The 23,451-nt window shown below is 38.7% G+C and overlaps 1 protein-coding gene and 1 long non-coding RNA gene across 7 annotated transcripts; one reads left to right on the forward strand and one right to left on the reverse strand.

Annotated features, from left to right (window-relative positions):
• Nucleotides 1–248: 248 nt before the first annotated feature.
• LOC121951082 (WD repeat-containing protein 37) lies at nt 249–23,319 on the reverse strand. Of its 6 annotated transcripts, none has more exons than XM_088085129.1 (16): nt 23,164–23,319; nt 21,071–21,238; nt 19,467–19,502; nt 16,605–16,701; nt 15,760–15,855; nt 15,556–15,620; nt 15,151–15,237; nt 12,361–12,496; nt 11,837–11,908; nt 11,518–11,562; nt 8,759–8,835; nt 8,425–8,662; nt 7,830–7,971; nt 7,207–7,341; nt 6,604–6,718; nt 249–6,274 (listed from the first exon to the last, which is right to left on the reverse strand). In XM_088085129.1, the coding sequence occupies exons 2-16, from the start codon at nt 21,206–21,208 to the stop codon at nt 6,143–6,145; spliced, it is 1,611 nt and encodes a 536-aa protein (XP_087941255.1). In that variant the 5' UTR covers nt 21,209–21,238; nt 23,164–23,319; the 3' UTR covers nt 249–6,142. The 6 variants fall into 6 exon arrangements, with proteins under 6 accessions (XP_087941255.1, XP_087941254.1, XP_042353225.1 ...); XM_088085128.1 differs by having other exon boundaries at nt 8,425–8,665; XM_042497291.2 differs by lacking the exon at nt 19,467–19,502 and having other exon boundaries at nt 8,425–8,665.
• LOC148188045 (uncharacterized) lies at nt 10,424–18,352 on the forward strand. Its single transcript, XR_015778107.1, has 3 exons — nt 10,424–10,715; nt 15,027–15,251; nt 16,660–18,352. It is a non-coding gene; the product is annotated as an uncharacterized LOC148188045 (long non-coding RNA).
• Nucleotides 23,320–23,451: the final 132 nt, after the last annotated feature.

The raw sequence follows: 23,451 nt of genomic DNA on the forward strand, positions 1-23,451 counted from the left end.
TGTTTATTTGGATAAGTGTTTGTTTACCCTTGATGAAAGTAATTCTAATTCTCAACCACCTTTTAGCTCTGTTTTGGTCTCCACCAGCTCCTGAGAAAAATGCCCGGCTCTGTAGCTGCTAAATGTTTCACTTTCTTCACCAGCTAGTTTCTTAGTTTGCCTGGCTGCTGTGCAGGTATACAGTTGACTGAATTAGAATCCTTTGCAAAGAAAAAATGAACAACCCAAAAAAACTCAACTCGAAAACATTCAAACAGCACAAATTGTTTATTTTGATTTCACAAGCAGATGCTTGTTCCTTGTTACACAGCTATAACCCACAAAACTGCTGTCAAGTCGATCTGTTTTTTTGTTTTTTTTCCTCTGAGAACAGAGCTGTGGCGTGTGCTGTTCCACATCAACCACTTTGATCACACAAAACACTGTTAACACCAAGGAGCCACAGTTTAACAAGGCTTCACCACGGTGGAGTTGAGATGGCTGATGCTCAGTGGTGATGTGATCTGGTTTAATTGTGACTGAGAGTGTGAACAGTGCGACTGAACATTGTTAACATTATTATGAACGTGGCAACAGAGTGGCTCAGTGTTGGTAGAAAAATGCAGTTGAGTGCAGTGAAACTTGTTTAAAATCTCCACAAAGAATAAAACAGAACTAGATAAACTAGAGGTTGAACATTCACACACGCACTAACACGCAGCTTTTAAATTTCCATCACACAAACACATTTTTGTCAGTTAAACCAGGGATGACTCCTTCTGCAGAACTGATTTTAGGAAAACACACAACAATGGTCTCTTCTCCATTTCTGCGAAAATTGCTTTTAATAATTGCTTGTTGCAACTGGAGTGAATAAAACTGAATGACTTTGGGTATTCCTACAGTGAAAAATATCAACATTTACACCGGCAACTGATATAAATAACTACTGTTCTACATACAAAAAAACCCCCCAAAAACAATGTGCAATACTTTAGTCTGTAGCTGACATTTTTATCAGACAAATTAGTAATTTGCATTCCACTATTTTTTTTTATAGCCAGATGTAAAACATTTCAATTTGGATCAGAGCCACCATCCCTGGTATAAATGGCCAAATGAACTCAGTTTTATGTGACTGTTAAGCCTTTGACAGATGAACTCATCCATCATGAAGCAGAAAAATGAACTTACACAAAATAAAAACAAATGAAATGCAGGATCATGTCATCAAGTTATAAAAGCTAATCAAACTGCTGCAGCTGAAATACACTATACAGCCAAACCTGGCTACTTTCTTCATATATTACAATTTATATTGTACAAATATTATGGTTTTAATGCAAGAGGAGGTCAACACTTTACATTTGCCTTTTGACAAGTCATCACTGTGTTGGAAATCTCCATTTATGTGATCTAAAATGTAATGACGCTGTTTTTTAAACACGTCAAAGTTCAAATTTACTTCAACAAGCATGGTATTTCTAAGACTTTTCTATTGCTAGAAATACACAGAGCTAGTACACTGTAAAAAGACAGCAGTAAAGTGTTACCAAATATGCAAACATAAACTATAGGTAACCACAAAAAAGTGTGTTTTTTAATTTTACCCAGAGATGTTTGTCATGTCAATGTATTTGTGTGAATGAACACCTTTGTTACAAACCAGCAAAACGCTCCACAAATCTAAAGCTAGACTCAAAAACAATCAGTTTGATATTAACTGTGCTTGTTCATCGTGTTAATGCTGTAACTCCTGAGTACAACAGAGTACAACAGTTGTACTGCAGTCAGAACTGCCTGTTATCACATTACACACGTTTTAGACATTGATTTGTATCACCACAAAGACACACATACCTTGTTCTCATTAAAATCAAACACACACACACTCACACACACACACACACACACACACATATTAGCCTCTCCCAGTCACTTATATGCAGCTTTGGCTTTTTTTTTAGTGGCAGTGGGAAAGCAAAGCGGGTGGCAGCAAATGCATTACAACACTCCTCAAAGATTTCACTAGTTTTTAAGTACCATAACAAATATGACACTGACAGAATCCCCACAACAGTGTTTCAACATTAATGACTAAAGGGCACTGCGATAAACTAGATAAAAAGGTTTTTTTTTTTTGTTTTTTTTACAATCATGTCAAGTATTGGTACAACAACAGGGCTGGGCATCTGAGGAACATTCATTTCCAGTTTTAAAATCTGACACCAGTTTTAAATTCATCACTTTTTTTTTCCAAATCAGCTCTCACTTTATGATAAAGTGAGTTACATTAATTGTACATGTAACATGTACAATTAATTTGCTTCCTCTACTGAACACTTATATTATTCCCTAAATCCTAAAAAAAAAAGCCCTTACATGAGAAGTCTGTTTTCTGTACCACTTTCTCATACTTTCAAAAGGCTTGGTGGGAGTTTGGTCCAATGGTCATTTAGTACCCTGAGTTACCTCTGTGTAGACTAATCAATGTACATGTTTATTGACACAGTTTTTTATTTTTGTATTCATATTAATCTTGTGCCATAAGTTTAAAGGTTTGTGGACAGATGTAAGAATTAGTGGTTTATTTTAGTAGATAAATTTAGCTTTAAAAACAAAACTTTTAATCATTATCCAAGCCCTTAAAAAAGTGTCTGAGCACTTTCAGTGTAAACAAAATTGTCACTCAAATTATGGGTGGAGAATTTCCCGATCATTTAAAGTGCACCATTTTAGAATTGTATTTCTATTTAACAAGCCGGGTTGAGTAGCAGTTACAAGATCCCATTAGTATTAAGACAGTGTATGCTAATGAAGTAATATCTGAAACAGTAATGATTAAGGTGTCACTAATCTCATTATATACTGCATTAAATGACCAATCAACCAAACTCCCTGAAGCCCCCAAAAGCTCTGCGAACTAAAGAGAACCAGAAACTAAACTCAGGAACTAAAAAAGCCTTTTTTTTTGCTCTCTTGTTTTTTTCCTGGAAAAGTGTCTGCGATGAAAAAAGGGCTAAAAGAGCAACCCTTTAAAATTAAAACGGCATTACATAAAAACAGCTTTACACTGAGTATACTATAGGCATACTAGAGGTATTATTTCTCAATACCCAGCCCTGCCTAACAACCAACAGATGTTGCTCTTAGAGACTAAAGATTTCATTTGCACATGTACAGAAACACTGATGTCACCTTTTCTCCTTGCACACAAATCTTGGATGTCTGTATATTTATCAGCCTCTAACAATAAACTGTCAACAGGGCAATGACTTTTTTTCTGTCTACTAGACACACAGTGGCTGGTTCATGGCTTTACAGAGACAGAAACACAGTCAGATCCAGACGTCAACACTGTGAGCAGAGTGATCACATAGAAGATCATGTAGGAGGAGAAAAAAACCTGCCTACTGGGACCAACACAGGAGAAGTTTTAGCCATTAAGGAATACACCCACAACTCTAAAGCCTCCATTCAGGAGAGGAAGCTGACCTATGTGACCAGTATAAGAGTTTATAACACTTGTCTGTGCTGGGAGAAAACATCAGCATCCACCCTGGAGAGAAGCCATACTACCGAGGCCCACAGTGGAGTGAAACACTGTCACTAGCGAATAGGTTTCAGTCATTTTACCACATGCTAGTTCTGCGTATCATGGTCCTGGATGGCTAACATACAGAGCTTAAACATTTCAGTCACTCAAGCATTTTTGCCAGTCTTTAAAATGTAGATTGAATGATTATAATTAATATAAGTAATTTAAAATGACGCAGGATTTCTTCTTCACTCACTGACTGGAGTGCTGTCATTAGTGGCTGGAAGCTATAATGCAAAACTTTAAAGGTGCACTATGCAGGATTTTCATACATAAACACACACAAAATACAGACTCTTACAAAAGCAATTTTCTCTATATCACTTATGATGCACTAGAACGTTTGACAGTGTCTGTATCTGCAAGGACTCTGCCTGTATTCTCTTATTTTGCTGTGGTCGGGGTGTTTCTGGGCGTGTAGTCCCCAGCCAATAACAGCACCCAGATGAGGTTGAGACTTTATGTAACGGTAGCGAGCAGGTATTAGGAGACGATCGGGATATATAGCGAGGCGGAGTTGGCCTGTTTTCTGTTTAACAGGTAGATGCTGGCAATTTCTGAAGTTTGGTTTTTTGTTACAACAAATGTAACGTTCCTACAATAGTAGCTTGCAGTGTCTGTGCAAGCAGTGTAGTTAGGACGGGTTAAGTTTAAATGTTGTTTACAAACAGTTACTGACATAAACCCTCCGAAGTACACCTTTAATTATTATTATAGCAATAGTCCTTTTTATGTATTGGTGAGCAGATAACAGAGTTTAGATTGTTTACATTTTACATTTTTTCTCCTTAAAAGTTAGGTAACGTTTTTAAAACATGGAGCAAGAAGTCAAGATGAACTAGTTTTTGGTTACAATTACAGAATCTTTACAGAAGTAATCTAAGATTTTATATTTTTTGTCTTTCAGAGATAAATATAATTGTGCAAATGGCATAATAATTAACACATTGCATATAGCTTCCTTTATTAGAGACTGCTGCCTTTCTATTGGAGTAAATCATGTGTTTGTAGCTTTAACCCAGCTGGCATCATTTCTTTTCTTCTTCAAAATTATTTGCTACCATCCAGTGATTTCCTGCTTGTAACAGACTTGTTCAGGTTCAATCTGAAAGCCACCCAGAATCGTGATTTGTAGTATGTCACTCCTGTCTTCAGGGCGAACAACATGCCAGCAGTACAAGTGAACCACACTGGAGAGAAACCGTTTTTAAACACAGCACCGCTGCCAGCACAGGAAATGTTTTTACTCACATTTTTATCAGGTTGCCACAGAAGAGAAACCAGACAATTTCTTACCCTTTATCAGCCATCTCGATTATTACTACAGAATAGGACCATTATGTGCCAAAGTGTCTGACTGTGCAGACAACATTACGACCAGCCAGCAGCTGAAACTCACAAGCACTGAGCTGTTTTCCATTCGGACTGTGCTGACTATATACAGCAGCTGCAAAGGCGTTTTTTTTCTTTTTCTAAAACAGCAACAAAAAGCTATAAGTACTTTCAAAAAGGTGCATTACTTTATCGCACAGAGTCTCCAGAGTGTCTGTCGCTGAGCAGAACTAAGCTGTGACAACCGAGAGAGCTCTGACATATGATAGACAGTTTAAAAGTGTTTAACAGATGTTGAGCTGTAAACCTCAGGTGCCAAACAAAAACATTTTGGAATGAAACTCAGAAGTAAAAAATTCATTTTTTAACAAAAAAACACGTTTTCGACAAAGGTTTGTGTTGTCACGTTATTTCCAGAGGCAGAAAATGTTTGAGAGACTGAAAGGATGATGAAAAAAAGATGATTTTAACTTCTGAGAATCATAAAGTTTTGGCTTCTTTTAAGTGCTGCCATTTTGCACTACCATTTACCTATCAAAGAAATACGTAAATTTAAATAAATCTAAAGGGCAAGTTATCGCAGATTAACACCTAAAATTGATTGAAAGCTAGTGGATTTTTTCCTCGGAAGTGTCAGACTTCTGTTCTTGTCCAAACAAACATCTGCTGTTAGTGGCACAGATTAGACTTGCTTAAATAAGCACCTCACTTATCTAACTCTTCCGCGTCAGCATGTGCTTTTTAATTTTTAACAAAGAAGACTCTCCTGTGTTATGTTTCTGTGCTTTTTTTCCATCAGTGGTACACAGTTTTTTTTCCTCTTTTGGATGGTGAGGAATTGCTTCCGTGCAAAAAAACCCACACAGATATGTTGTGTGTATATTGGCAGCGGTGAGTTAAGAGCGTAACAGATGCAGTAGACAGCGAGCGCAAGTCCTCTTTTAATTTTTTTGTCCTTCCCTCCTCAGACTGCGGAGGTCAGACCTCAGGGAGCTTTAAGTGTCAAATACTGACCCTCTGTAGACTCAAAAGACGGCTGTTAAAAGTCTTATCTTTCGCCGAGTGATTGCTAAAATTGTGTCGGTTACAACATGTGACAAGATTTCACAGACAAAAGGAAGGATAGAAGTAAACTTTTTAACGCCACCTTTTAAGCCTGCAGGATGTGAGTGTTTGATGCTCCAGAGACGCACATCGGGTGGAGTTTTATTGTTAAGCGACAGCAGCAGGAGGTCATTTCTCCTGCAGAAGAGCGGGGATGTTGATGTTCCAGCCGATGGCCTGCCGGTCGAAGCCGCATGTAAACAGGTTGCAAGAGGCGTTGTCTTCACACCAGGCGGAGCAGCACACCATCCGCCGGTGACCCTGAACCATTAAAAGACAAGACCGCAACGGTTTATGGATGTAGATTTCACTTCCAAATCTCAATATGTTTATTTTGGATGGAAAAAATAACTGTATGTGTGTGCTGTTCAATACTTAAATAATAACAGCACCTTGTCAGCAAACATGTCACCTTTTTGTCAACTATTTAATTTCAAGTGTTTTCACAGATGAATAATTACCTTTTCTAAAAGGTATTTTAGCGCAATAGCAAATGTCATAATGAATGGAAAAGTGTGTGTGTGTGTGTGTGTGTATGTGTGGAGGCCTCGAGGGGCCAATCAAAGGCCTGTCCTCCTCCGCTGACTGACCTGTCTGTTGCTCCGCGGGAGCCGAGCCAGTCGCACCCCGGACATGTCGAACAGCCGGACCTGCCGATTGTCGTGAGGAAGAGCGATGATTTTCTGGGTCACTGACACGCTGATTCTGGACACAAAAACAGCAGAATGATGCAGCACAAAAGAGGCCAGATTCAAAATGCAACACATGGCACTGTTTTATTTAAGTGTAGCACCAGAAGGAATTATGACCATAATAATTTAAGATGCATATGTACTGATATCTGATACAGGACAGAGAGAGGCAGTAAATCATCGCATCTGAGACACTAAAATCTGCAAATGTTTGCCATCTTGCGTGATAAATAACTTCAGCATAATTGATAATTGACAACAGTTTTTTTTATTCTTTCTGTCGATCGACTTATGAATGTTTCAGCACCATCTCAAACCTGCATATGGTTCACAAACGTGTTGTCCCACAACATTTCAATTAAAGCCAGAATATTGCAAAAAAACAACAAAAAAAAACTAAAGTAAAGCTGCCACACTGTCATTTAAAAAAACCCAAACTGGACACTGGACGTATATCACTACACTATTACACATCAGTCAGTTTGTTTACAGCTCACACACCTGTTGACAGCAGAGTCGGTGCGGATGGTTGCTATGGGCGACCTCATGTTCTTCAGGTCCCACACTTTGACAGTTCGATCGTCGCTCCCAGACACCACGTTGTCGCCCACCGTGAACACAGCAGATGTCACCGTGCTGCAGAGGACAACAAAACAGTTTTTTTAGACTAAAAATGCACTGTAACTTAATAATTTAGATGTTTTATACCAAGAGTACTTATTTAAAGAACTCAGTTGTGGTTTGCGGTGTTTTTTTATTTATGTAATACTTGCTGAATATTTTTTATTTTTATTTTTTTCAGTAAAAAGAGATTGCTTCAAGTTTCTCATGCGTAGCGGTTTTACAGTTCTATCGCCCCCATGCAGGACAAATAAAACCAGCATGTACATTTAGATTGAGGCATATTACTATTTTCTGAAGTATAATAATAATAAATCATAAATGTAGAAATACAAAATATTGAATGTCTTTATGTAGCCATACTAGTGTATTATCCTTCCAAAAACCCCAAATTAATTTTTTTTTATGAAAAGTTAAACATATAACAAAATGAAGAAGACGTGTTTGTGTGCATGCGTGTGTGTGTGTGTGTGTGTGTGTGTGTGAGAGTGTGTCAGACTTACTCAGTGTGTCCCTGGAACACGTTGACAGAGTGGATGGACGGGTCTCTGAAGTCCCACAGTCTGAAGGTGGTGTCTCTGGATGAGGTGACCACCAGGCGCTGGGTGGGGTGTGTGCAACAGTGGGTCAGCTCCTGGTCATGGCCTGACCCCACACACACACACACACACACACACACACACACACACACACACACACACACACAATGTAAGCACAGGGAAAATCTCTGGGGCAGCAGGGTGGCATATTCCACAGTGCCACCCTGGAGTTCAAGGCTGACTTGTGAGGAGACAAACCCCTAAATCCCTCCAAGGTCAAAGGAGGTCACAGTTTGACCTCTGACCTCCTCTTTAAGAGTGGAGGTCAGAGGTCACAGATCAAACTGATATACCAAAAACACATCCTCTGAAAACTGTGCCCTACATTTTAAAAGAAGGTATAGCAGGCTTTGGAAACATGTACACACAGACTGATGTTGAAAATACATGTTATGAATGTTTTCTTGACAGTTATTACTATTAATATTACTACATTTTCAAAGTTTTACAATAAACACACATGGTGAACAGTATCAGTGTAATATCCCCGTCATCTCACCAGTGAGTGAGTGGACCAGCTCTGACGTCTCCACATCATAAAGGTTGGCGGCTCGGTCCCAGGAGGCCGTCACCACCTGTTTGCCCCCCACTAGCCAATCAGCAGCAATCACCACACCCTGGTGGCTGCGCAGAGTCGTGGTCGGCACACGGACAGAAGGACAGTCGTTTGGACCTTCGACCTCGCCGTCGGCCTCATCTTTATCTGAAAAGTCCACGTCATCATCGCAGGGCGTCTGCTGCTGACGAAGGAATTGTGTTTCAGAAACAATAAAAGGTCCAAACAGAAAGTCAATGAGGAGAACAGTAACACACACACAAACGGGTTTGCTTACGCTGATATCAGCAACAGGCTGCGGAGTGGGCAGCTGCACCATGTACCTCCAGATGTGAGCTGTCTGGTCTCCAGAGGCTGAGGAGGAGAGAGTGGAGGCACATATACTATTTTTACTTTCCTGAAAATATCACTGTATAAAAGACCAAAACAGACGGGGTGAAAGATGCTCCTCTATCTGTGTTGTCACGGGACGCTGTCCTTTGTTTAGCTGTCTGACCTAGAACAGGGTAACCCCCAGGTTTCTCAAAGTCAAATTTAAGACTTTTTAAGACCTTTTTAATACCACCTAGAATTAAATTTAATGCCAACTTCAAGGCCATACTGGGAAATGTCTTAAGGATATAATACATATTTGGTGTACATTTTTAGCGCTATAAATAAGTATTTACCAAATATGTTATCAATACTCACATTCATATGTGATGTATGTAGCTTTGTGAGGCGTGTCTGTATTCTAATAACATTAAATGAAAAAGATATTAATTTCTTGCATTAAGAGTCCAAACCCTTCTCAGTGGCCTAATGTGGTGCCTTTTGGTCATACAAAAAACTCCTACTTGAACAAAATGTTATACTTTTCAGTAAGTGGGTAAAAAGTAACAAATATTTCTTACACAATGGCGTTGCAAAGTGTGTGACTGTAGCCTACTCTTATAAAATTAAATAAATTAAAAGCTGTGCATTTGTCGCATAATGGCCTCACATCGCACCATTTGATCACAAAAGCTCCTATTTCAACCAAAGCTGACTCAATAAAAAGTAACAAACATAGCATGAAGAACAAAAGCATACAAAAATACAGCAATCCACTCTGGCTGTGAAGTGACAGTGTGTTACAGATACAAGAGACTACAGTTTGTGGAGCTTTTCATCTACATATTACATATCTACATATTAAGTAGGCCTTCTTTTAAGACTTTAGAAAGGGAGCATCTGTAACTAATTGCAATTTCCCCTCGGGGATCAATAAAGTATTTCTGATTCTGATTCTGAAATACAAAATAGTGATTTAATTTGAATTCCATAAAAACTCAAAAAAGCTACTGTTGAAATTTAAAAGTACAACATTTTGTGGAGTAAATAGTCTCTCTTTCTGAAAAGCTTTCATGTTTGGGCGATATATATGATATTTACGGAAGGAAAATGGCAACCAGCGTTGAAAAACTTTTCACAGCACATGGCGCATCCCCTGTAAATTAAAACACCATCGGGTCATCATCGAGATAAATGAATGCAGGAATGATCACAGTCATGATCGAAATGAAGCATTATCGGGGGAAAAAGACAAGGTGCACCATGGTCACTGACAGGAGTGAACACAGCGTCTGTTGTCACAGAGGACACTGCAGCAGAGGACAATGGGGATGTCTGCAGTTATAACCTACATATACTTGAATTCGGATACAGTTTATGAACCCTAAGATATAAGGATGTTGATTTGTATAACTCCGTGCGGAGCCGCCGCCTCGGCCCTCAGAGCAGAGAGCCCGGATGACGGCGGGTGGACAGCTGTCACAGATGTGCAGTCTGTTGATAACATCCAGAGCACAGCAGGACGCCTAAAGACAAACATCACTGTGAGTTGACAGGTAAAAACATTAAGACCTTTGCGAACGAAATTTAAGACTTCGTTGACGAATTTAAGACTTTTTAAGGCCTTAAATTTGAGAGTGAGTCTGAAAGGGGGAGGGCGGAAGTAATTAAGAGACGATTCAGACCAGGTGTGGGGGGCCGGTGGAGAGGAGATGTTTTCTGAGTGCCGCCAGGAAGACGGACGATGGAGTTTCTTCTTTAAGTTTCATTTTCTGTTGTTTTCCGCTTGTTTTAATGTCTACAAATAAACAACTCGACGAAGTTTTGAAGCGAAGCAACTCTGGATAAAGGACAGCTAGCTGACTGAGAGAGGACCGACGGCTGCGGGCTGCGACAGCGAGGCAACGGGCAACGGGCAACAGGTAGGCCCACATCCTTCACCTTTAGCCTGCTAGCCTCTCCCGTAGAGATAGCCAAGCCAAAGAGTGTTTGCAGGGTGAAATACTATCAAGTGCCTGGTGTTGTTTTGCCGTGACAGTGTTCACAGGTCTTTGTTAAAACTTGAAGTAAAAAGTTAAACATATGCTGCGTGTTTATCACTCTGGGTGGATAAAAATTGCCTGTGAAAGTTGTTGTATATGTTGAGGATTATTTTGACACATTTTCGATAGCTTGCCCTGTGGCTTGGTCCTCACCTTTTTTTTTTAGTGGCTGCAGTTTTTGCCCTGGGAAGGTAAAATTTGAGGTCAAGTGTGTGTGTGTGTGTGTGTGTGTGTGTGCGCGCGCGCGCGCGCGCGCGTGTGTTAAAGTGTTTTTGTGTTCATGCCAATTGGCTTAAGTGACTGTACTAGTGGGAGTAACACAAAAAGGTGCATTACTGGATTCACAGACTTGCAAAACATTTTGTGGAAAGACTGGTGAGCTAAAGCACAGCTGTGTGAGCAGGTGGATGCATGCAGAAACATGGTCACAACTATTGCAATTTCAGGCGTGTTTAATCTTGGGCCTATTCCAGGTTAGATTACAAGAGTTTTCTCAGCTTTGAATAACTCTGTTGGTACACCGACAACTGAGCACATTATCTGGGACACTAAGATTTCAATCTGGTTGTATTACTTCAGCTGTGGGAGTGTTGCAGCTGCTGCAATGAATACATACACAGAATAAACTGATGTGGCTGCTACCTCTGAGAATTTAAAGGATGTTTTAATTTTGGATCATTACCTGTTAGAGCCATCTGTTCAGTGGGGTGAAACTTGATGGAGTTGACTGTGGAGACAGAGACGCAGATGTATTATGTCACCTCATATTGTCACACTGTTAATATAAAGCTTGTGATTTACGCCGACCTTTAGTTTTCTGATGATGTATGACCTTTATTTGATGAGGTAGAAGAGGATGAATTTTGAAGAAGTACTTAATTATGTACAACTTTATAACACTTTAAGAAAAACAGTCCAGATAAAAGGCTCTGTCTATGAACAGTACTAGTGAATTTAATTAAATCTGTTGCCATAAATGTTCTTTACATTTCTAACTCTACCTGATCCTTGATGGCCCATATATTTGAGGAGGCACTTCCCAGTCTCAATGCTCCACAGCATCGCAGTGTGGTCTGTGGAGGAAATGTTATGAACACAAAGGAAAAAAACATGAGAGTCAGAGTTTAACATTTTTACCAACATTTTTACATTCTACAGTGGTTTTACACAGTTCATACTTGATGTATACAGACTGTTTGAATACAGAGTTTCTGAAGTTAAATCTAGCATGAAATTAACTTTTTTCTCCAGCATGGATTGATGGCTGTAAAATAGGAAAAGTAATTTCCCAAATACATTTCTTTAAAAGGGACAAAGCAGCCCTGAGTTTTTTCAATAATGACTGTGTCAAATGGCACCAAACACTGATATTCAATTTGAGAAAGAAACTTTTAAATTATCCTTTAACATACAGCTTAGTGAGTCGACTAATGAGATGTTTTAGAGACGGAAAACAGCCAAAGAAAAGTAAACAAGGGGGAAAAATTTGAAGAAGAGAAACTGAGGATGAAAATAAGTGTCATACCTGCAGACGCAGTTCCGAGCACCACAGGTTGTGTCCTGGTAACGCTTAGGTCCCAGATGCCGTCTCTGTGGCCGACATACTCCCTGACCAGCTGGCACACGGCTCTGGACGTGGTCGCTTTGAAACTGGACACAATCTGACACCGACATCAAACTCACATTAACACAGAAGGAAATCATAGTGCTGAAACTAACAGGGTTCCTACACACTTTACTTCTCAAAATGGCATCTTTTGCACCTTTTTGTTGAGTGTGTAATGAGACTGATTTGTCTGTGATTCACGTGAAATGTTCCCACATTCCCACATTCCCATACTTAGAAATTGAGATGACTGGGGCCCCTTTTTTAAAAATGACTAAATGCCAAATGTCAATAAAGGTGCTTCAAACCATATTAATAAATTTTACATGTTTTTGCAGAAACCCTGGTGTACTATTTATACATATGTAAGGGTTTCAATATTTCCCCACACTTGTTGCTTGTTTCCCAAGCATTTTAATGCACGAAAATGATCGAGTTTAAATTCTTTGGACTTTAAGAGCTGTGTAGGAACCCTGGTCTAATAGAGGGAGGAAGCGGGTCAGCAGAACTGAGGAGCTGCTCAGCAGGGTCCTTGTAGTATGCCAGGGCTAAGAAGCTTTGGTAAACGACAGCGTTATTCATATCAGTGCTGGGTTCAAGAGGTCTTTTTTTTCTCCCCAAAGAAATCTTTATTGGTGTTTGCTTTAAGCTTGTTTGAGCACATGAGCACATGCTAGGTGGTGTTATCACCAATCTGACGCTCCAAGTGCTTTAAAACAAACACCATCGATGACCAGTCAACCCAGATCTGGTATCAGCACAAATGCAGACACATTAAGTATCAGTACTGTATACTGCATTCATCATACCAGGATTACTAGAAATTAAAAACTGCAACAAAAGAAAACTAGAAAAAATGTAGAAGGGGATAAGAGAGGGGGCAAAAAATATAGTGTTAAGGTGAGACAAGAAACTGATCAGTAATTATTATCAGTTGTATCACGGTTTGGCCAAAGTGTTTACATTAAAGATGGGGATGATACAAACTGGACTCTCAGGTCGTTTTGGAAACAGACCACTAAATAAGTTCCAACTGAAAGGAAACAGGAGAGCATAAATAACAACATCATTTGTGTGAAAAATAAGTCTTGGGCTACACAAAAAACAGAGAACACCCTTCAAATTCTTTATATTTTAAAATGTATTAAATCAACAAATTATTGTCAAAAACAAAACAAAAACATGTATAACTGACATTAAAGTCAGGATACAAATACCGTTGCTAAGCATGAGAACCAGTGATTGCCGGTTGTTAGCAAGCAGCATGGCAGATTCTCTTAAAATCTATCAAGCAATTGATTTTTATAGCGCATAATGTCTATACTACATGCATGTTATAAGTGTACATTTTGCATGTTATATGTATACATGTTGCATGTTACAAGTGTATGTTTTATTTGTATTCAGCTTAACATCACTTCGCTAAGTTAAGGTTTGTCAGATAATGCAAGCACAGTGTGACGGTGTGAAAATGAAAGCTGGCTGTGGATCGACAGTAATTTTATGTACTGAGAATGATGGTGAATCTTGAACAAATGTAACGCTGATGCAAGGTGCTACTACTTTTAAAGAAGCAACAGTGACTGGAAGGTTTAAGGAAACGCAAAGCATCGCAAAATAAGCTTTGAGTGACTGGCTGAGCGACTGATCTTAAGCACCCAGCAGGTTAATGCTCTACAGTTTTATAGCTTCAGTGTGCAGTCTGCCGTAGCCACATCGAGATTTTGCTTGTTTTACAATCAGTTTTACCAACCATAAATCAGTTAACAGGTTTAAAATCAGTATGTAACCTCAGTTACAGAAACATTAACATTAATTTTCCATGTGAAGGAAGTTGAATCTAACTGCTGCTTTGGCTGACATTTGCATAACAGGTGTTTGGTACTGCTGTATATGTTGACTAATAAGTAACAAAAAGTAGAGGGCTGTGTTAGTATTTTAGTACTGGCTAGCTCGCATCTTGAATTTGTTCTGACGGTCTTCTGATTTTGAATGACGAATACAGACAAACCCTGCCAGTATGGAGAGTCATTTCCTCTCACATAGGAACAGAACAGCAACAACAACAACAGAATAAACATATAAGTTGATTGTAGTCTTTGCTGTGTGTTCAGGTGCAACATTGTGCCCGAGACCCAGGTGACAGGTGATGCAGCAGGCAGCCTTCATTTGCCACTAGTTATTTGGTAATGGCTTGGTGTGTCTGGGATTTAAAGCCAATACACCTGATAAATCTAGTAACAGATACATCTAAAAAGATATAAAGTCCTCAAATTACAGTAAAAGTTGCTTTTGATCCTAAAATGACCATAAAATGAGAGCAAAATCTTATGTGGCTAAGCACTTTTTTTAGCTGACCACACACTCTGCTTCCACTGCGCAATGATCTAAAGCAGCTCCTCCGCCTTCAGTATTTTCTTAATAAGGCATAAAGAGCATTTTGAGGTAAGAACGGCTTCGTGTGAAAGATGTCTCCATAGTGTACCATTATGTGATTGCCAACAAGAAGCTAAATGAAAACCAAGGATTTGCAACTGAAAAAGCCTGTTAGTGAGATAATAAATGTTGTGTTTTATCTCACACAGAAACTGATAGAAAAGATCAAACTCCTACATTTGAATGACCAAGTCTCTTGGGGAGGGAGAATCGACCCCCTGGCTGGGCTGTTCATGCATATTGGCACACAAGGGGGAGAAATCAACAAGTTACCCATGAGTCTCCACCCCACAACTCCCAACTGGTTACGCTGAAGTTGCGGGATCCACCTACTCTGGCATGGCAAGAGTTTGAACGCGGCTACGAGCAAGAAGGTGAAAAAAAGACAGCAGTTCTTCTCTTTAACATTCAAAAGGCATGTGATGGTGCACTGACGAGATTAGAAAACAATGGACCCAATTAACAGTTCAAGCTTTTCACAATTTGTGTGCTACCTTCCCTGATACAAGTCAGCAACAGTTTCTTCAAACCATTGCATTTTCAACAATGCTTTGACAAAACCAATAAATCTAAATACACACAGCTATGCAAGCGGACTACAACAAATAATGTACACAACAATGATTTATACTTTTTATTCTACATTCTTTGCACTGGCAAAAAAAAATCAGTTTTTACCTTGCTTGTGGAGGCCTTGTAGGTAGTCTTTAGTTTTTGTGACAGCTGACTGGTGCTATGACTCGCTGTGGATTGTCAGAAACAACAGAGATATATATAAATAGTTACTATAATATTACATAATATAATTACAATGCAATTCATGGAAACATTTCACTATTTACATGCTATCTGCACACATAAATACACACAAACCTGTCCCACCTTTTGTTTTGAGTGCTCCTTTGGCTAAATCTGCCCCTTCGAAAGTCTGTCCTTCTGCAGTCAAACGATCATTCAGCGTTTCGATTTCTCTGCGTACTGAGAGTCAAAGAGGTCACGTTAACCGATTCACAGCAAAAAGACTGTGAAATGTTCCAGGGGCAGACATTATGGAGGATTCTGAATTTAATTTGCTTAAAAAAAGTCCTGTGATGGCCTCTTCTAGACAGAAATCTCTAAAGATTAGACCAAGGCTTCACACCAAATTTTCTTGTGCTTGTATGAAATTAATCATTTTATTAATAGCAACGTTGATTATTTCAAATGTAAAACTGTGCCTATTGCAACTATGGCAATTATATCAGTTGTTTTAGATAGCGGGAAGAATCCATGTAAAAAATAAGTATTGTTCCTTTAAGCAATGCAATTCTTAATTTGTCTCAGAGAAAGTCAAATGGTTTGTTAAATTTAACATACATGTTTTCTCATCTTTTATTATCTTTTTAAAATGTATTCTTGCTCTTCAGTTGCATATTTAAAATATCTCTAAATGCAAATGCTCAATTAGTTGTCACATGAAGAGGTAGCATGATTGAATTTGCATCATTAGAGCATGCTATGCAGCCTCAAGGTTAGAAAAATAGAAGCTGTTTGACCCCTACAGTAGATGAGAAAATAAGGATGAAAAACTGAGGTTTTCTTTAACTTTTTACGGTCAAAGTGCCCTTCAGCAAGGCACTAAGTCAGGGTTTGTTCCTGTTTATCCTCACACAAACAAATGAGACTCAGTGACACTGTATACTGTCTTTTAATATATCACATGAAAGCAAATATACTTTGTGACTTACATTCCAGGTTTTCAATGTAGAGGTTTTCAAACTCCCTCTCTATCTGACTGAAAAGGTCCAGCAGATTGCTCCTCAGAGACAGAGGCAGTTTGGAGTCCTACAGGGAGACAAAAGGAGGACATGAAGCAACCTGGAAACATCCGTTTATCACTGAGGAGACATGTGTGAGGTATGTGAGGCTGGCGCTTCAGTTCAAATACTTAGATATAAAGACTAGAGTATTGGAGTGTATCTAAGCCTTTACACAAGCATATTAATGTAACAAAACAAAAAAAGACTTGTATCACACAATAAAAACCTTAAGGAAGGAAACAAGAATGAACTCCAGTTTCAGGCTCAAACAGGAAAGAATCAATAAAAGTATCCATGAAAGGGAAGACTGAGAGTGCAAGGAATGTGTTGGCGCCTTACAAACGCCTGAATGTGTTTTTGGAGAGAGGCTTTAAAGTTTGGTCTGTTGGCTTGAGAAAGCAAACACGTAAGAGAATTTCTAATGTACCACAGTGCAATGTTTCAGTTAAAAACAAACAAATTATGAACAAGATCCCAGATATTTTGTTGATAAAAGCACATTTAAGTATTCAGGCCACATGTAGCCTGTGATGTGATATCTACCACATACACATATGCATATGATCTCAGAATCAATGACTTAAACTCAACAGTGGGCAGGGCACGTTCAATGAAAAGCAGATACTTGTAATTAAGAACATATAATTTAAAATAGCTGACTGTGTGATGACTGAAATTGTTTTGTCACCCAAAAATGCATAAACTTTTAAAACACTGATTTTGTGTTCACCTGCATTGAAGTGCATGCAGCAAGAAAGTCGGTTTACAGTATAGTAAATCCTCCTGGTCATAATATTTTTATTTAACAAAGGGTGAAGACAAAAATGAGAAGAAAATAGCAAGAAGTTGCTGATTCATGCCTCAAATTAACTTAAAAAAACACAATACATGGTGAATCTCCTTCAGTATTTGTAAACACTTACAGTAATCAGTGTGTTTTATAATTCCTTCTCATTTAGACTTCTGTAATTTTATTTATTAAATACACTTTGCATCCATTTAAACCCACTAAAAATACACAGAGAACACCCCATTTCTTTTCAAAAATAAATAAATGATCAGCTTTGTAGTGAGTCACAGTGCAGTACATCTGAGTATGCTATTCCTGTAGTCAGTAAATAGTTTAAATATTTCTGCAGTTCATAACATAATTCATTACAGACAGTCTTGCTGTGACAGAGTCTGCAGCACAGATACAAACAGGAAGTGGGCCACATCTCCAAGTGTTGTCCAATCATGTGCATACTGCTCAGTGCGTCTTTGTACCTGAGTGCAGTATATTCTGCATAATGCACCCCTGCTTGGGCTGAATTGCTGCTTGCAGCTATATTTTCCAAAGAAATCAGTCAAGTGTGCTGTTAGCATTCACAGGCTGATGTTGGCAGCAGAAAAGGTTTGTGCCACAGTGCTCACAGAAAAAAGACCAGAGGAGAGGAAGAGGCTGCAGCATGGAGAAACATGTCCATACGCACGTAACATAAAGCCTTACATACACTGTCAGCAGCTAAAGAACACATCATATGAAGAAATCAAGCTCATATGTGGAACAGATTATTTGGAGTGTTTGATTGAGTCCTTCAAGATTATTTAAGCATGTGAGAGTGATAAAGACTGGTCCAAATATCTCAACTGAGATGCCTGAAAATTCAAATTTCAATTCCTAATCAACTACATGCACAATGTTAAAAAACATGTTTATGGCACACAAGATTGAGATGTATGATAGAAGTCCTAGATGCTAGAAAATCTTCACATACACTCACGGCAAATGCTCATATTTAGATTTTTCTTCTTGTGTTTATTTATGGAAAATTCCATCCCATTTTTCTTTTATTTATTATTCTGATCAGTGAGGACATTTTACACTGCACAAAGTAAAGACTGGGAAACATGATCAGGTCAAAGAGCCCAGGCCTCCTTCAGCCTTTCAAAAACTTACTTTGAACAAAAATAATCTCAAACATTTGTGTTTACATCAGACCAAAATTAAACATAAAGAACTCAACTGGAAGTCTCAGTAGCTATTTCAGAGAACTTCATGTTAGAACAGGTCCACTTCCTGACGAGATGCATGATTGTGACAAGGCTTATGCTCCTCTAAAGGGAACAGCATTCACTGTATCTGCAGCAGTTTGACTTTTTTCCCCCCACACTTCAACTTAAGAAAGTTGAGTGACACGTTATTATGGCACAGAGTCAAAGTGGGACAAAAATATGAGAATGACACCCAGAAGGCAATTAATGGACAATCTCTTTAACTGGTTTGAGCAACAAAAGTCAAAATTTCATCCAAATGCAGTGCAAATTTGAAATGAAAGTCGGGAAGTCAAAAGAAAATGTTAATTTGTGCTTCTTTTCATCCAGTACTCTTAAACAGATATTGGGAGTTAGATGCATTGAATTAAAAAGTATGTGGGACTCATTCCCTAGTGGGGTAGTCATAGAACCATAGCAGATGTATTCAAGGGATCTTGGGTTACAAGCCCTTATTTGCACGAAATACAAAATCCAGTCAAGTCTACTTTAGTTCCCTTAAGCAAAACATAACCTTACTGCGGGTGTGTGATTGAACCCTAATTACCGCTACAGCTGGAATACTAGAATATCACAACTGTGAGGGAAATCATTTGAAATAGAGAAATCGCTTTCAGGACCAGCACACAACACCGTCTCTGAGCTCTAATCAAACCTAAACTACGCCAAACCCACACAACTAAAGCTAGCTCAAAAAGCTATTTGGGGAGTTACACTACTGTCTGAAACACGGAGGGCTAGACACCTGAAACTTACCTCCATTCTCATGAGCGACTCCAGATTATCAGAGGACTGAGACCAAAAGGGACCAGAGTGAAAAAACAATAAGTCATGAGGAAGGGATTACACTGTTTGCACCATGTTCGGTTAGAAACAGCTCCTTCTAACTGGCCAAAATCCAGAAAAATTCTATGTCTACAGAGATGGCATGATTATTTATGTTCAACTGTACGTCACAAGTTCAGCTTCCATTCAGAGTGTCTTTAACTGGCAAGGAAGCTATAATAAACCCTCTTTCATTTAGGATGTCACGTGTATTTACATTTTCTCAATAAACTAAAATAAGAGTAACCTCCTCTCACCATCAAATTTAATTTTTGTAATTCATAGTATACTACAAATCTAGAAAAGGAAGAGCTAACCATTTCATCCACAATCATACTTTTTACTCTGCTAATTTATATAAAATTAGTTGAAGCAGACCCCAAATTAATGGAAAATCTCTAATTCACCTTGTTTTAAAATGCTTAATACTCAATGATAGTGTTAATAGTGAAACTATTAATATTGTCTAGGTTTTAACTCTGCAGGCAGTAACTTAGCTTTCTTTAAACTTGAAGATTTTGTGAACTCAAGCGACAGTCCTCCTATCCCTTGTGCAAATTCAGGTTTAATTGATTTGTGATTTTAGCCATTAGAAGAAGAGAAACAACCTTTTTTCAAGATTATGGTGTAAAAAATTGTTAACTATTCAAACCGTGATTTCTTCAGGCTACCATTTGTTCTCCAGTTAGCATGACACAGCAAAGCATGCAACCCCTCTTTGGTTTTTCTTATATCACAATAAAGGACCATGCCACTAATTTCACACATGAAGCTCAGATTACTCCAGTTTACTCAAGTAGTAAAAGACAGCCTGTGAAAGCTGGTTATGGTGTCTTCTGGTGCTCAGGGGGACACTAACACTGATGATGACCTCAGTTCTGTTCAGGTTGTACAATTTCCAAAGTAAATATTTTTTCCAAGCTTTAACACAGATACTTTGCCCATTCCATAAGTTTAAATTTAAATGGAATGTAGTCAATCCTTGATTCAGTGGCTCTCACTCCTTTTTTTGACGTACTGTCTATTCAGATAATTAATTCTAGGTCACTGTGTCTACCCGGCAACCCCAAGAGTAATTCAGTTCCTCATGAACAGCACAGATTGAAACCCAGCAGGGCTCTTTTACCTAGCAACCAAAAAATGAGCACCACAGATCAAAATGATCCACCTGAAGTGCAAAGCCTGCTCTGAATCCATCTGTTTGAGCCTCTGAGTTAAAAAAAACACACAGCAATATTGCTGCAATTGTGGCATGCTTAAGCCAGCAACAATATAAACCATTATGTGCCATCTAAATGGATGCATAAAAACCTAATTGGATTAGGCTTACAACAAGATTGCTTACAGGTGCTGACAGCAACAGCCGGACAGTGAGCTAATGATGACAGACAGGAGTATAGTTTGACACTGGAGGAGTAGCCACAAATTCATGACGGGGATTCTAGTGGTTGTTACTGAGACATTTTGACTATGAGTCAGCACCTTTTTTTTGTGCGATTTGTTTGCTTTTACTGTGTAAATGAGTGAGTCATCACCTGTCCCTCCAGCATGTCTCTCTGCAGACCAGAACGCTCCTGCTCGGTGCTGTTGGTCCTGCGGATGGACAGGCTGTGGGACTTCCTCTTCTGCTTGGCCTGGCGGGCAGCAGCACTGCTTCCACTCTCCACCGGCATCCCTCCTTCCAAATTTTCTGTAAATACAATCTGAAAAAAATACAATATTATAAGGAAAAATGTGTCCAAAGGGCCAGGAGAACAAATCCTGATAGATATAATCAAAGTGCAAGTCTCTCACTCAACAACAACACTCAGTGGAAAATACAAGACAACTGTGTAGAACTTGGCCATGGTTGTAGTTGGCAGCTTCCTTGAATTTGTGAAATGACAAAGTGAAGGAGTGTGAAGCAGAGTGTTACTGAGCCTCTAGGCTCAACAAACCCTCGGTGGGTACCTTAAGGTGAAACATGAGAAGTCTGCAATAATAACAGAACTTTTATTTCTATATTTTGCTGTAGAAAGCTGAAATGTTCAGCTACAGGGCAACAAAATCACTCCACTGACTCTTGTTAATGTTCATTACATTGAATTGTAAGGTGCAACTGACATTTTTAAACAGTAATTTGCAATAAATATTTTAATGTATAATTGACAGAATATTTTAAATTAATTGATTTATCAAAATAGTGATAAAATGCCACAAAATTTGCAACAAAAAAGGCCATCATAAGTTCCTAGAGCCCATTGTAACATCTACAAATAGCTTGTTTTGAACGACTAACAATCCAATCAAAACATATTCAACTTAAGGATACAACTAGTGGTTATCTTAATTAGAGTTTGCTTTATTTATTCATTTCATCAATAGATTGTTTGATCTATAAAATTATCAGAAAATGTTCTTCAGATTTTACTAGAGCTCAAGTTGTTGCTTCAAATGTCCTATTTTTTTTTTCAACCGACTGTCCAAAACCCAAACTTAATGCAGTTCACCCTCATACAAAACCGTCAAATTTTCTAACTGTGGAGGAAGTGAAACTCATGATCAGAACAGTGACTCTTACTCAGATTGGGATCATTTCTATAGTAAATTACATAGTGAAAATACAGTTCCTATTTTTCTGGGGACCCCTGGAACCCCCCTAATGACCCTTGTGGGCCCAGGACCCCTAGTTTAGAACCATTGGTGTAAACTTTGATTAAATGCGTGAATAATGTATAACAAAATCAGTGAATCCTCACATCTAAATAGGTGGAACAAGTAAATGTTTGCCATTTTTGCAATGACTCATTGCAGGATAATGTGGGCAACTCATTTGATTATCAGCATTCATAACATTAAACAAATCCCACAGCTTTACTATGATAAATGAGGAAGCTGATCGTCAATATCTTCCCCACCCCTAGATGTAATTGGAGTTTAATAATTCATTTAACCAGTAGCCTGTATGTTGTAAGTTTCGTCATGATCTATTACTCTAGATTTATGAATCATCTTAGCTGCTAAGAGAAATGCATATTTCGTTTTTGGTTTCTTCAAAAGAAATACTGACAGTGGCATCGAGGACTCAATACAGCTCTGTATCAGAATGAGGGAGTCATTGTTATAGATGCTCATATCACAGTAATGACATAACATAAGCCTGGCTCCAGCTGTCACTAATCTTTGCCCTTGAGTTGACATAAGAAGGTCTGTGGACATAAGAATCAGGTGTTTTTCTACCACCAGACAGCCTTTAACAAATACAGACATTACTGCTTCTGTCATCGGTTAATGTCGCTGTCTTCTGAATAAAGCAGCTGCCTTGTTTAAGCTGTCAGACACCTTGGCTTGGCTGGTCGTTAGTTCCTCTTGCTGACTGAGGGCAATGACAAAAACATTTAAGCTACATTGCCTTGCGGTACATTTGGTGGGAAAATACGAACATTAGGAATGAAATCAATTTCCTGGCTGTACGCGAACACTGACATTAGCAAATCTAGACAATGTTAGCATCGTCACAGCGCGATCATCAGTGCTCAACACAGCGTTAAGCGAAGCAAAGCTACCGTTATCCCCATTAGCTGGCGGTGCCCAACATGCTAACAGGCTAACGATAAGACAGTCTTCCCAAACATGGAGTCCAACTTACCAGAGTCTAAAAATACAACGTTTTATTCCGCAATATCGATATGAATGTCGTCGTTTCTAACATTTTCTTAGATGTGCGAGAAAGCAGCGCAGGATTTTTTGTCCAAATCCGTGTTGACAGTTGACGAGCCCCGCTACGTTAGAAAAGATAACGAAGCCAATTCCGGCCTGGGTTTTTTCACAATAAAAGCCAGAAATATACCTTTTTTTTAAGCTGTGGACGTGCTTCAGAAAAATATCCACTAAAAATGTTAGTCGATTGTTTTATTTGGTATGATTACACAGCAGC

The sequence above is a fragment of the Plectropomus leopardus genome, chromosome 12 (assembly GCF_026936395.1).
Source record: "Plectropomus leopardus strain MGB_pleo_1.0 chromosome 12, ASM2693639v1, whole genome shotgun sequence".
NCBI lineage: Eukaryota > Metazoa > Chordata > Actinopteri > Perciformes > Serranidae > Plectropomus > Plectropomus leopardus.